General features: G+C 44.0%; 1 protein-coding gene across 1 annotated transcript; it reads right to left on the bottom strand.

The window, feature by feature from the left end:
- Positions 1–600: 600 nt before the first annotated feature.
- TOMM40 (translocase of outer mitochondrial membrane 40) lies at positions 601–13,959 on the bottom strand. The gene is made up of 10 exons (XM_073657727.1): positions 13,817–13,959; positions 11,396–11,599; positions 9,400–9,467; positions 5,997–6,089; positions 4,914–5,015; positions 4,485–4,590; positions 3,929–4,051; positions 3,508–3,584; positions 3,287–3,389; positions 601–880 (listed from the first exon to the last, which is right to left on the bottom strand). The coding sequence occupies exons 2-10, from the start codon at positions 11,592–11,594 to the stop codon at positions 741–743; spliced, it is 1,011 nt and encodes a 336-aa protein (XP_073513828.1). The 5' UTR covers positions 11,595–11,599; positions 13,817–13,959; the 3' UTR covers positions 601–740.
- Between the last annotated feature and the right edge of the window lie 404 nt (positions 13,960–14,363).

The raw sequence follows: 14,363 nt of genomic DNA, 5'->3' as shown, positions 1-14,363 counted from the left end.
GGATAAGGGGTGGCACTGTTTCTGTAACAAGTGCCCCCCCCCCCTGTTTTTAGTGGTTTGAAGGACACAAGAAGCAGTAACAGCAGTCAGATCCCATCGCAGAAGTCACTTTATTGGTGCTGAACAGGACCCGGTCAGGACTTTGCTTTGGGCTAGGTGTCTTGTTTTGTGTAAAAGATCAATGTCATAATTTTATCTTCTTTATAACTTATAAACATGATTTACATCCACGCTCCTAAAGATGGAGGTCGGGTGGCAATGGCAGGACTCGCCCCCTGCCTTTTTACCCCACCTCCCCCTCCAACAGCAGCACAAAATGTTTAAGAGCTCAGGTCCAGTCCGGGGATGGACCCTCCCCACCTCCGAGACGTGACCCTTCCCCAATAAGCTGCAGCAGTAAGAAATACAGATGGGGACGGGGGAAGGGGGGTGGGGCAGACAAGTCATCACTCCGCAGACCCCCCTCCCCACAAGCATTCACACCTCAAAATCTTCATGAAGGGGGTAAAAATAAAATGATTCTGGGGACACGAAGAAGACAACTGGACGGCGTCCTCTCTATTCGGGGTACCTACATTAAATATTCACCGCCCTCCCCGGCCCCCAATGATAAAAGAAATTTTGTAAAAAAAAAAATGTGGAGGAGGGAGCGGGAGGGAGGAGACAGTCAGTAAGCAGGAGGGAGGGCCACATGTCCGGCTGCGGAGGGGAGACCACAAGCTGAGCAGGAGAAGCAGGTGTTAACCGATGGTCAGGCCAAAGCCGCACTGGAATTTGTTCTTCTTGTGGTTGAGGAAGGCGCCCATGGCGAGCGTGAGGGGCAGCGGTGGGAGCTTCTTCTCTAAAGTGGCGCCGACAATCCAGTTACTGTCCACCGAACCTGGGAAAAAATTAAAGCTCGTTACTGGCGGGAGTGCAGGTCACAATGGCCCGGCGCACAGTGCGAGATAAGAGCTACGCGCCATCCGGGCCATTTAAAGGGTTGTCAGGACACCGGATAGTGATGACTTATCATTGAGGTGGGCTCATTCTAGTGACCGACATCCATCAGACCATTCTGTGTTCATTAAATGATCAATATTTCAGCATTGATGCCAATTTATTTTCTTAACCCAAACCAAATTTGGGAGGGTTTCAGCTTTCAAAAGAGTAATTTATAAAACCAATGGATGAATTTAACGTCAGGTTATAAGCTTTTATTTACATAACATGGATAAGCGACAGAACTTCTGTCAGGGAGTGTAGAGTAACAGAGAGAAATAAAACTGTATCAATTTGGTATCACAGTGATCACGATGACATACAGAATGGCGTCAATACTTTATTTGAACAGCGACGTTATTTTTTGCATTATTAAATTCTCCCCATAAAGTTAATAAAAGTTGTTGTTTTTTTTAAGAAGTTGTACGTCGCCCAAAATGATTCTACAGACAAAAAAAAAACAACAAAAAAAAAAAAACACAAGCCCTCCTACAACTAAAAAATAAAATAATTAAACAAAATAAAAAAAACACAACTAATACATAAATATATTATTTTATTAATATGAAATTATATTTTAATATATATTTGTTGTTTTTTTAGTTATTTTAGTAATATAATTTATTATATATGTATTTAGGTTATATTTTTTTATTTCGTTATATTATTTTACTAATATGAAATTATATTTTAACAAAATATAAAAATATAACAAATACATATATAATAAAATATTATATATTAACCCCTTACTGGCCTGGAGCGTATTAGAACGCCCCAGGTCATCACCCCCGGTTCAGTGAGGGCTCCGGCGCTGAGCCCGCACTGAACCGGGCACATGTCAGCTGATTCTTACAGCTGACATGTGCCCGCTACTGCCGCGGGTGGAATCGCGATCCACCCGCGGCTGTTAACCAGTTAGAGATTGACAGCGGCATTTAACATCACGGCGCCGGAAGCGCGGCATTAGCCCTGCCCATCGGTGACCCTGTCACGTAATAGCGGGTCACTGATGGGTGGGCATGACAACCCTGGGTCTGCAGCAGACCCCAGTGGTTGTCATGTACTGATCGCTATGAGCGCCACCTAGTGGTCGGCGCTCATAGCACAGGAGCATTTCTCCTGCATACAGACGATCTGCTTGTTTCTATTGCATACAGGTGATGATCGGACAGCTGCTGCTTCTAGACTATTGAAGCATGCAGAAAGTGGAAAAAAAAAGTTTTTAAAAATCTGAAAAAAAATATATATATTATATATATATATATATATATATATATATATATATATATATATATATATATATATATATATATATATATATATATAAAGTTTAAATTGCCCCCCTTTCAAAATAAAATAATAAAAAAATAAAAAAAAAACACATACACATATTTCGTATCGCCGTGTTCAGAATAGCCCGATCTATCAATATAAAAAAAAAAAATTTAATCCGATCGGTAAACGGCGTAACACGAAAAAAATTCTAAAACGCCAAATTTGTTTTTTTTGGTCGTCGCAACATTGAAATAAAATGCAATAACGGGCAATCAAAACATCACATCTGCCCCAAAATGGTATCAATAAAAATGTCAGCTTGACGAGCAAAAAATAAGCCCTCACCCGTCCCCAGATCCCGGAAAATGGAGACGCTATGGGTCTTGGAAAATGCCGCCATTTTTTTTTTTTTTTTTTTTGTACTGAACTTTGGATTTTTTTTCACCACTTAAATAAAAAAGAAACTATACATGTTTGGTGTCTATGAACTCGTAATGACCTGGAGAATAACAATGGCAGGTCAGTTTTAGAATTCAGTGAACGTGGTAAAAAAAATAACACACAACCGTAGAATTGCATTTTTTTTTTGCAATTTCACCGCACTTGGAATTTTTTTCCCGTTTTCCCGTACACGATATGGTAAAACTAGTAATGTCGTTGAAAAGTACAACTCATCCCACAAAAAATAAGCCCTCACACGGCCATATTGACCAAAAAATAAAAAAGGCTATGGCTCTGGGAAGAAGGGGAGCAAAAAAATGAAAACGGAAAATGCTCCGGTCATTAAGGGGTTAATAAAATATAACAAAGTAAAAAACAAAATGTATATAATAAAATAACTGTTAATAAGCAATGTGACCTCTGTTCGCCGCTGTCGTGAGCAGTGATCTGCATACTCTCGTTTCGTTTTAGCCTTTTCACAGAAATAAAAAAGCTGAAACTTTTGCTATAACGCTGCACTGATGACGGGGGAAGAAATCCACAGCCGCACCGCCCTCTGGTGGCGATACAAAAGAGCAGGTCCTACCTTTAAAAAGCAGGTTGGCTTTGGGGAGGTCCAGCTGGTAACCGAAGGAGACGCTGGTGTCCTGCATCCGGGTGCTGGCTTCAAACTCCACTCCTACTTGAAGCTGAAACCAAAAGGATACGAAGAACCAACACATTACAGCGGGAACGTGACCTTTTCTCAGGGGTTTTCCCCGTTTTATTCCTTGATTAATAGATTTACTATTACGTTGCATCCCGTACCTGATCATTGGCTTTATGGTAATACGATGCGTGTGCCCCGGCCTGTCCCAGCGTGAGCGTCGCCGTAAAATTAGGAGCTTTAAAGATAAAAAAAATAAACAAAAATGGTTATAAAACATGAGTATAGGAAAGAAGAGCAATATGTGCGGAGGGTTCCGCGGGGGCGGGGACAGCAGGAAGAGAGGAGCAGCTTCAGCCAATGGGTGAAAAGCAGGAAGTGATGTCAGAGGAGGGTGGGTAGATCTGGCAGCTTCTGCTGCACAGCAGTAGTTTGTGTTATAGAGGAGCTATGGTGCACACAGCGCCCTGGAAACTTGGAGGAAAAGCAAAAGAATTAAAGAGGGGTTTACTAGGAATTATGGAGAAAAAAGAATGACAAAAAAAAAAAAAAGAGGGATTAAAAAAATAAATAAATACATACCTGTATATCTTCCCGCTAGAGACATAACGGTCCCTTCCTCCCCAGGACGCCTGTGGTAGACTAGTTCACCCCCTAGTGCCAGACTAGGAGTAATGCTCTGGAGATAGTGAGCAACTACTATACCTAAAGAAAAAAAAAATGCAGAAGACTGGGTAAGAGAGCGGTACGTAACGGCCCTTATAAATAACTGATGCCTCTAACCCCTTAACTGTGGATGGCTAATACTTATTCTTTATGGCATAACCTCAGTAAGGAAGTTATTCTGCTTTTAGCTTATTAATTTAATAAATTGCACCACTAGAGGGAGCTCCCTGCGCACAGCTTGTACATGAGTGTACAGCAAGCTCGAGCTCCACCTAGTGGCAGGTGCAGGCACATATCTCCTTTGTTCTGTAAAGGGGGTGCGGAGCTCTGCTGCAGAGAAATAGGACAAAAATATATTAAATCAACCAGTACGAAATTTTGCACCTAAAAATGAGCATTTAGAGCCATCACTTTATAAAGGGAAGGATTAGATGACGTGTACACAGAATAATACAGAAAAGGTCACGCTCACCGGATCCTACTAATATGTCTGGGTTTCCTAGGGTGACGGCAGCGGTGAAATCTTCTCCTCTGTATTCGGTGTCTATCTGCCAGTTCACAAACTTGGACTGCTGACTCTAGAGAGGAAGGCGGTGGACGAGAAATAAATATATGACAAAAGCAGAGAAGAATCAGTCCTCATGTTCACTATTATGAAGACGGGAGACACCGTGGTGAAGCGCCCACAGCGGGAGACACCGCGGTGACGCGCCCACAGCGGGAGACACCGCGGTGACGCGCCCACAGCGGGAGACACCGCGGTGACGCGCCCACAGCGGGAGACACCGCGGTGACGCGCCCCCTTTAAATCATATTTCCCTGCAACTGTTTTAAGACATATTGAGATGCTATATCCTTGGTCCGGGTACAGGCGCAGGGTATGGATACATTTATCTCTCACCTGTAGTGCCACCTTTGATCTTATGTGCTGAGATAACTGATGGATTATTTGTGCGTTCAGGCTGCCATTGTTATCCACATCGCCTACTAATACTGGGAACGCCTGGACACGGGGGAAAAGAAAACAATGAGAGAAACGTTCTAATATTCACCTCGGCGACATTTCCTTTAATAGTAAAAAATATTTTACAATTATTTAAATTTTGAATTGCATTTTATTCAGATTTTTTACACACAACCTGATCAAAAGGCGACGATGGATCGAAACCAAAACTGCTGGATCCCAAAGTGACGATCGAATGTTAGATCCAGCCAACGTCCTTGCAAGCTTAAAGGGCTTTCGCTAAGAAAGGACATTGATCACTGGCGATCTTACCACCAATCACCAGAGGAAGGGGACCTCATCCTTTATTGCTCCTCAATGAAGTTAGGACTGAATAGAGCAGAATGGTAGGCCATGATCACTGCTGCTCCAGCCATAAGTAAGGGACGGACAGAGACAACTAGAAATGATTGGAGCAGCAGTGATTATGTCTGACCATTCAATTCCAATGGATCCCTTCCTCTCATGATCGGCGATGACCCCTGGGTTGAGAACACCAGTCATCCTGTGGACAATCCCCAAGAGCCCCCCCATACAAATTAGACTAACGTCAGACGAAGCGCAGATATCGACAGGCTCGGACGACGGTCTAATGTGTATGGGGCGCAGGCCAATGGATAGCTGATCGGACATGTTTGACTTCGGACTACCGATCGCATGGTTCTCCCAGAGATGAGCCGCCAGCCTGTGTGTCAGTCGGTGGTTTTCTCGTAGAGAACACAGGAGCGTGCCTGTGTACGGGAGAGATGGCTGCCGGCTGAACATCATCCTATGTGTATGGCCAAGCCAATTATCGGCTACTAGTGATCTGCACATGGCCGATAACGGGTTTGTTCATTGTGAAATGTAGGAACCGGACGCAAAAGGACTCCCCCATGTCCTTTCAGCAGACAGAAGGCACAGAATGCAGGGTCTTATAAAAAGATAAGACCAGGCATGATACCCGCAAATTGCAGACCACCATAACAAGTCACGGCTCACCTCTGTCGGGCTCAGCTGCTTTGTCCCCACATATGTGACTCCAAAATGGTAATTTGAGTCTCCAACTGTACTGAGGGCGATCGTGTGATTTACCTGAGTAAAAGATAAAAAAGGCCAAAAGTTACAATACAGAAGTGCCTGGAGTTGCAGTTACAGGGATCAGGAGCAAGTGCAACCTGCCTCACTGTCAGCACTCGCTCCGCATCTGGTCTGATGCTGAAGCTTCTTCCTGATATCTCTCCAGCAGCGAGAAAGACGACTGAGCGGGGTCCATTATTACTTTTTGTACTTAAATACATATATTCTGGGCAGTTAAACATTTTGCATCGTTTGTCATTTATCATTTCATTATTGCGCCGTCTATTGCTCCCTGCAGAAGGAGTTATCTGAGAATCCATCAGGGAGCTTGTCACGGGGTTTCTGCGCATGGCGTCTTTTAGGCGTCGGCGGTACCCGCATCGTTTTTGAAACAGAAGAAGTATCAGGACAACACTGCCAGTCGTGTAATTTTTCTTTTTCCCCCTAATTTTTGCAGAGGTTTTTGTCGCCGCTATCTTAAAACTTTATATATGAGACAGCGGTGGCTTCTAGAACGCACCGGTCGCGTCTTTTCGCCTCTTTTAGAGTCTGAAGCGGTTAAAAAGTTACAGAAACACTTGTTAATCTTAAGAGCGAGGTGGGAAGAAGCCGCTGGTGACGGTCATCCCAAGATGCAGACATTCCTTATTATCGTTTATAAAGCTCGTTTCTAAGTGGAAAAGTTTAACCCCTTCAAGATCTTGCGATTTCGTTTTGTGCTCCCCTACCTCCCAGAGCCATAACTTTTGTATTTTTCTGTCAATATGGCCGTGTGAGGGCTTGCTTTTTGCGGGACGAGTTGTACTTTTGAACGACGCCATTGGGTTTACCGTATCGTGTACTGGAAAACAATTCCAAGTGCGGTGAATTTGCCCCATTCAAAATAAAATAATAAAAAAATACATACACACGTGGTCAAAATTGTTGGTACCCCTCGTTTAATGAAAGAAAAAGCCACAATGGTCACAGAAATAAATTGAATCTGACAAAAGTAATAAATTAAAAATCTATGAAAATGAAGCTTTTCATCCCTGCTTCCACAGAATAAAAAAAAAAAATAAACTCATGAAATAGGCCTGGACAGAAATGATGGTACCCCTGAAAATAATGTAACAAAAGGGACATGTTAAATCAAGTTGTGTCCACTAATTAGCATCACAAGTGTCTACAATCTTGTAATCAGTCAGTGGGCCTGTATATAGGGCTACAGATACTCACTGTGCTGTTTGGTGACATGGTGTGTACCACACTCAACATGGACCAGAGGAAGCAAAGGAAAGAGTTGTCTCAGGAGATTAGAAAGAAAATTATAGACAAGCATGTTAAAAGGTAAAGGTTATAAGACCACCTCCAAGCAGCTTGATGTTCCTGTGACTACAGGTGCACATATTATTCAGAAATTTAAGATCCATGGGACTGTAGCCAACCTCCCTGGACGTGGCCGCAGGAGGAAAATTGATAACAAATCAAAGAGATGGATAATACGAATGGTAACAAAAGAGCCCAGGATAACTTCTAAAGAGATTAAAGGTGAACTTCAAGCTCAAGGAACATCAGTGTCAGATCGCACCATCTGTCGTTTGATCCAAAGTGGACTTCATGGGAGATGACCAAGGAGAACACTATTGTTGAAAAAAATCATAAAAAAGCCAGACTGGAATTTGCCGAACTACATGTTGACAAGCCACAAAGCTTCTGGGAGAAGGTCCTATGGACAGATGAAATAAAAATGGAAGTTTTTGGCAAGGCACATCAGCCCTATGTTCACAGACGGAAAAATGAAGCATATCAAGAAAAGAACACTGTCGATACTGTGAAACATGGGGGAGGCTGTTATGTTCTGGGGCTGCTTTGCTGCATCTGGCACAGGGTGTCTTGAATCTGTGCAGGGTACAATGAAATCTCAAGACTATCAAGGGATTCTAGAGAGAAATGTGCTGCCCAGTGTCAGAAAGCTTGGTCTCAGTCGCAGGTCATGGGTCAACAGGATAATGACCCAAAACACACAGCTAAAAACACCCAAGAATGGCTAAGAGGAAAACATTGGACTATTCTGAAGTGGCCTTCTATGAGCCCTGACCTAAAGCCTATTCAGCATCTTTGGAAAGAGCTGAAACATGCCGTCTGGAAAAGGCAACCTTCACACACAAGACAACTGGAGCAGTTTCCTCATGAGGAGTGGCCAAAATACCTGTCGAGAGGTGCAGAAGTCTCATTGACAGTTACAGGAATCGTTCGATTGCAGTGATCGCCTCAAAAGGTTGTTCAACAAAATATTAAGTTAAGAAGAGCCATCATTTCTGTCCAGGCAGGGTTGAAAAGCAATGACTGACTTTCATTTGTTAATTTTCATAGATTTTTAATTTTTTATTACTTTTGTCAGATTCAAGTTATTTCTGTGACCATTGTGGGTTTTTCCTTTCATTAAACGAGGGGAACCAACAATTTTGACCATGTGTGTATGTGTATTTTTTTATTGTTTTATTTTGAATGGGGCAAAAAGGTGGGTGATTTGAACTTTAATATTTTTTTTTTTTTTTTAAAACACTTTTTTTTTCAACTGCTTCAATAGTCTCCTTAGGAGACTTGAAGCTGTGCTCGTCCGATCACTTGTATTACAGACAGTCCTGCTTAGTGTAGCAAAAATCACTATCTCCTATGAACGCCGGCTACAGAGATTTACATTGACAGGTACGGGGGTCTTCTACAGACCCACGGCTATCATGACAGCCCATCGGCTCCCCGCGATCACGTAACAGGGGCGCCGATGGGCGGGTCTTGTGACGTGCTTCCGTTTGGCGTGATTGACAGCAGCATTTAACATGGATAGCGATTCCACCTGCAGCTGTTACAGGCTGATCAGATGAGCTGTCATGTGCAGGGAAAATTGCAGGCTCAGCGCTGGAGCCCGCACCAAAGACAGAGACACAACCTTGGACGGAACTATACATCCAAGGTTGCAAAGAGGTTAAGGGCCCAATCAAAGCTTTAACGCCAGAATTCTGCTGAGGTCTCGGCATCTGGATCCCAAAAATCATAAAAAAAACTTTGAAACATTTTTAAAGAGTTATGAAAAGTTTTCTGTAAGTGCAGTGAAGAGGGCAGAAAATTCAGTAGCAATTCCAATAATGGCCGATTTCTATCCCCTACTTTTCATTATTGTGCTGTCTATTGCTCCGTGCAGAATGAGTTATCTGAGAATCCATCAGGGAGCTTGTCACAGGGTTTCTGCACATGGGTCAGGAAATAAGCAGCAATTTCAATAATGGCTGATTTCTATCCCGGGCCTCTTACCGGTGACTCAAGGGCTCAGTCTCATCCTCACCTGGAAGTAATTGCTCAGTCCCTTATTCACAGTCAGTTTCACGCCTTCCATCTGCATGGGGAATAATTCTGAAAAAAATCAAGAAATTATACAAAAATGAGAGGTGATTTTCGCTTGCTGAACAGCAGTCATAGTATACTCTATTCTCCTCTATTGAGAGAAGCCCTGTGAGACTAGTCAGCATGTGAGCACAGGTCTGCAAATCACACGAGAAACAAAGGGCATTGCACACCGTCACGATTCAGCGGTGTACTGTAACATAGAGTCACTGCAGACTATGCTTTAGAGGCCGGATGAACCCTTTAATGCGATAACCCTTGTTCCTAGTGCAGCAGAGAATAGTGGATTCTGTGTGGGCCGATCATTTATAAACACCTTCCACACAGAGTGTAGTCCTTCTCTCTTCTCTATGAAACCAGAGCCGTCAATAAAAAAAAAAGCAAATAAAACCAATTCTTCACCTGCTGCTGATTTGTTCATTCTGCCTCCCAAAGACCGCAGTATGGCTTGGCTCACATTTATCCTGCGCTCTGTGCCGAGACCTTACATTGGTGTTTCCAGGTAAATCTCTGAAATACGTGATTCAGATGGAACGCCCAGCGGAAGATTCCCTGTAATGAGGCAGATTGAGTCACTGTGGATACCATCTGCCCTATGATCCTGCGGTGTCCATCTTTTTATTAGGCGTGCATAAAAGTGTCGTCAGCCAGTTTTGTGCACTTCTGAAAAGGACGCTAAACAAAGGCCAGACGGAGTCCACAGTAACTCTGCTGCCTCATAGTGAATGGATCCCTCGGGGGTTTCATCTGAATCACATCATTCGGGGATTTTGATGGAAACCCCGATATAAGTGCTCAGCGTAGAGCGCCGGATAAACGTGATCCCAAATGTTATGTAAAATGTTCCCAATAAAAGTTTCAACTCCATTCACAAAAAAAACAAGTCCTCACTCAGGTCCGTCATCTGTTATTGGAGATATAAAGGCTTTCACGTTACTTGTAGCACAAAGGCTCTGGAAAAACTAAATGGCTCCTCGCCCTCCAAAACAAATTCAGTGCTCCCAAATCTAAATGCCCCTGTCCCTTCTGAGCCCCAGTGTGCCTAAACCACCTTTAGCATCCACATATTTGGCAATTCTGTAGCGATGACAGCTCATCTAATTCATAGGTGCATGTCTCCAGAAGCATGAGCTGGGCATAATGTACTGGTCACTACAACGTACTGGTCACTACAATAGCAATTTGTCATTTTCACTCAGCAACATCCACTGCTGCTTGTTTCTGGAAAACACCCCAGAATCAAAATTGTCACTACACCTGTAGATAATTTCTCAGAGGGGTGTAATTTCCAAAATGAGGTCACGAGGGAGGGTTCTGCTCTTCTAGCACTTAGGGGCTCTGTATATGGCGCCCACAAACTATTCGGAGCAACCTTAGTGCTGCCGATTAGTTTTCTGCACCTTCCCACTTCCTTTCTATCTGTAAAGCCAGAGTTGTCAATCAAAAAAAAAAAAAGGAGGAGGATGGAGACAGTCATTTTGTATGGATATAAAAATCACATCAAAGGGAGTCTATCAGTACAAAATGACTGTGAAACCAAGCACAGGTGCACTCTCATTGTTCCTTCTCACCTACTTGTTTCTAATTATCTCCATCCTCCTCTTTTCTTAATTGACAGCTCTGGCTTTACAGATAGAAAGCAAGAAAGTGGGAGGGTGCAGCAAACTAATCAGCAGCGCTAAGGTTGCTCCGAACAACTGTGCTTGGATCGATCAGTCATATTGTACTGATAGATTCCCTTTGACGTGATTTTTTTTTGACTACTTCAAGAGGGCTCCTGGAGATGTCACCTGCGGCTTCTCTACAGGAAGGTCCGAGTATCACGACACATCACGGGGCTCAGAGCCTTCATTAAGAGCTCAGTAAACATGAGCAGGATGGAGAAGAGTTGCGAGCGCCACGGATATTTGCAGCAGCCACAAGTCACAGCCGCTCACCTTTACATTTGCGGTGACATTCCTCAAAGGTTCCCGGATTAGGTAACCGCTCCTCCTGGGGTTCTTTCTTCTCTACAGCTGTGCCGAGGCCAGAGACAGGAGGCATTGTGAAACCAGGAGGTACTGTTACTAAACCTGGGGTCGGGGGAGATCCGGCAGGAGGGGGTGCAGGAGAACTGGCGGCTAGGACGTTCCCCATTTTGACTGCAAAAGAAAACAAAAGTTAGAGAACAAGACAAACTCGTGGCACCCTCCAAAATATAGCAAAAAAAAAAAGCCTGCCCTATACAAAAGCAGCAGCCCTTCTACTCCGGGTTATTCCCATAACTGGGTATTGTTCTTGTAAAAAAAAAATCACTGTCTAATAAAATGTTTTTAGCCATTCTTGAGATATCAACACAGCCGTCGTCTTGGAGACCGACCACCGCTGCCAGACAGGTAATGCTTACAAACTCTTTTTCACTGGCCAGGCTGGCTAGAGCGCGCCTTTAGCTTCCAGCTTCAACCCAGCTAGACATCAGCAGTGGTCGGTCTCCTAGGTAACGAACTGCAAACAAAAGAAAAGTGTTAATGTGTCAAGAACGGCTGCAAATTTTAATAAGCAGTAAATTGTAAAAGTGCTTGTCTTCACACGCACCGTCCATCTATAAATGAGCCTGTAAACTTGGTTAACACTAAGTGCGTGTTCACATGGCGGAAATTTAATGAGGATCTGCTATACAGTACGTACGTTTTGTTTGTTTCTGAACCCAACCCTGCAGTGAAGAGTGAATGTGCACGTGTTCTCAATATCAATAAACTATAAAGAACACCTTTAACCACTTACTGACATATAATGGTACATCCTATGCCGGCTCGTACACCAATCCTAAGTCTTTCCAGGCAGATGATGGCTGATTTAATGCCTTGAAAAGCCATGGGTGGAGTATATCTCCACCCGCGGTTGTTAACCAGCAGGGTGGCACATCATTGTACGTGCCTATCGGCGTACCCGTGACAGGGTTGCTATGACAGCTTGGGGTCTGCTGAAGAACGCCATGCCTGCCATTGATCCTCCTGTGAAAGCCAACGTTTAGCTCGTGTTCATAGGTGATTGTGATTTTCTCTATGCATAGCACTGCTATGTGTAGCACAGACGATCAGATGATCGCAGCTTCAAGTCCCCTAAGGCAGGGTTCTCCAACTCCAGTCCTCAAGGCCTGCCAGCAGGTCATGTTTTCAGGATTTCCATAGCATTTCCCAGGTGATGGAATTATCGCCTGTGCAATACTAAGGAAATCCTGAAAACTTGACCTGTTGGTGGGCCTTGAGGACTGGAGTTGGAGGGCACTGCCCTAAGAAGACTATTAGATACAGTAAAAGTTTTAAAAAAAAACATTTGGTATTGCAGCGTTCGTTAAAGTCAGATCAAAATCTAAAATAAATTAATCCGATCGGTAAGCGGAGTAACGAAAAAAAATAAATAAATCAAAAAGCCAGAATTATGGTTTTTTGGTCGCTGAAACACTGCAATAAAATCAAAATATCATATCTACCCCAAAATAGTATTCATAAAAATGTCAGCTCAGCGCGCAAAAAATAAGCCCTCACCCGGCCCAGATCATGAAAAATGGAGACGCTACAGGTCTCGGAAAATGGTGACAACTTTTTTCTTTTTTTTTTTAAATCCCCCCCCCCCCCCCCCCACCCCCACCCCCACCCCCACCCCCACACACACACACACACACACAATTTTTTTTACCACTGAAATAATAAACTATTCATGTTTGGTATCTGCGTACTCGTACTGACCCGGGGAATCATAATGGCAGGTCAGTTTTATTATACCAAAAAACAATTGTGGAATTGCACTTTTTTTTTTGCAATTTCACCGCACTTGGATTTTTTTTTTCCCGTTTTCCAGTGCACTAAATGGTAAAACCAATGGGGTCGTTCAAAAGTGCAACTCGTCCGGCAAAATACAAGCCCTAATACAGCCATATTGATGGAAAAAAATAAAGAAAAGTTATGGCTCTGGGAAGATGGGGAGCAAAAAAAACAAAAACGGAAAATGGCCCGGGGGTGAAGGGGTTAAGGGGATATATTAATACATATTTTATTAGTGCCGGTGTCCATAACTGATCACGTGTCCATGGCAATACTATTACACAGGGCGTGCTGGGAGTTGTAGTGCACAGGGCTGATACAGACATGCAGCCATTGCTACTTAAGCAGTTTTCTCCATCTATAAGGATGTGCAGAGGCCTCACCCTCAGGATCACTCTTGTCCCCTGCCGGCTCCAATAACCTTCCCAGCGCGTCCCATTCATACTGCATGCGGCAGCCACGCGTGCGGCCCTCCCTGCCCAGCCGTGTGCACGCCCCCCGCCGACCTCCGCTGCCCTCCCCGCTCCCTCCGCTCCCGGTCGCCCTCCTCCTCACCTCTTTCCTTCCCTTTAGAGGGGTCTCCGGGATTTTTCACATACACTCACACACGATACTCCCAACCGAACCTGTTAGCCGCTCAAACCACGCCTCCTCTTTGAGGTGATTGGTCTGAGAATCCAATCCCCGCCTCGCTTCATTAAGCTCATTGGCTTATTCTTAATGTCAATCAGCCGGCTTCCTGCAGCGCAACCTAACCTGCGCCGCGGCCTCCTCTGATTGGTCAGTTCACCCGGCAAGCGCGGCTTTTCATTGGTTGAAGCTGAGAATTGAGGTCGCAGTGCAAGGTCATGTGAGCCGCCCCATAGTTCCACGCGGTTTTTTTTTCGCTTCCCCTTAGTCGCCATCTTTCAGCCCGTTGTTATGGTAACCGTGACGTTCAAACTGGCGACTAATGATGACGTTTGACCCCAGTCCTGGGGGCTAGGATTCTAGGACAGAGTCTAAACTGCCTTCATGCTGAGATTTGTAGTTCTAATAGATTTAACCCCTTGCAGACCCAAACTTTTTTTTGTTGTTCTTCCTTGCCATAACTTTGTGATTT

This window comes from Phyllobates terribilis, unplaced genomic scaffold, assembly GCF_046119375.1.
Source record: "Phyllobates terribilis strain yellow unplaced genomic scaffold, ASM4611937v1 Scaffold_12__6_contigs__length_324123572, whole genome shotgun sequence".
NCBI classification, from domain to species: Eukaryota; Metazoa; Chordata; class Amphibia; order Anura; family Dendrobatidae; genus Phyllobates; species Phyllobates terribilis.
Note: the sequence above shows the minus strand (reverse complement) of the source record. Positions and strands in the feature narration are given on the sequence as shown.

Bases quoted from the DNA above. Each gene is read 5' to 3' on its own strand.
- TOMM40 (XM_073657727.1), bottom strand. From the start codon at position 11,594: ATGGGGAACGTCCTAGCCGCCAGTTCTCCTGCACCCCCTCCTGCCGGA. The intron at 5,016-5,996 runs GTGAGCCGTGAC...CCCCGTGTCCAG, and splicing joins AGCAGCTGAGCCCGACAGAG to GCGTTCCCAGTATTAGTAGG. The intron at 4,052-4,484 runs GTGAGCGTGACC...TTTTTTCTTTAG, and splicing joins AGACATATTAGTAGGATCCG to GTATAGTAGTTGCTCACTAT.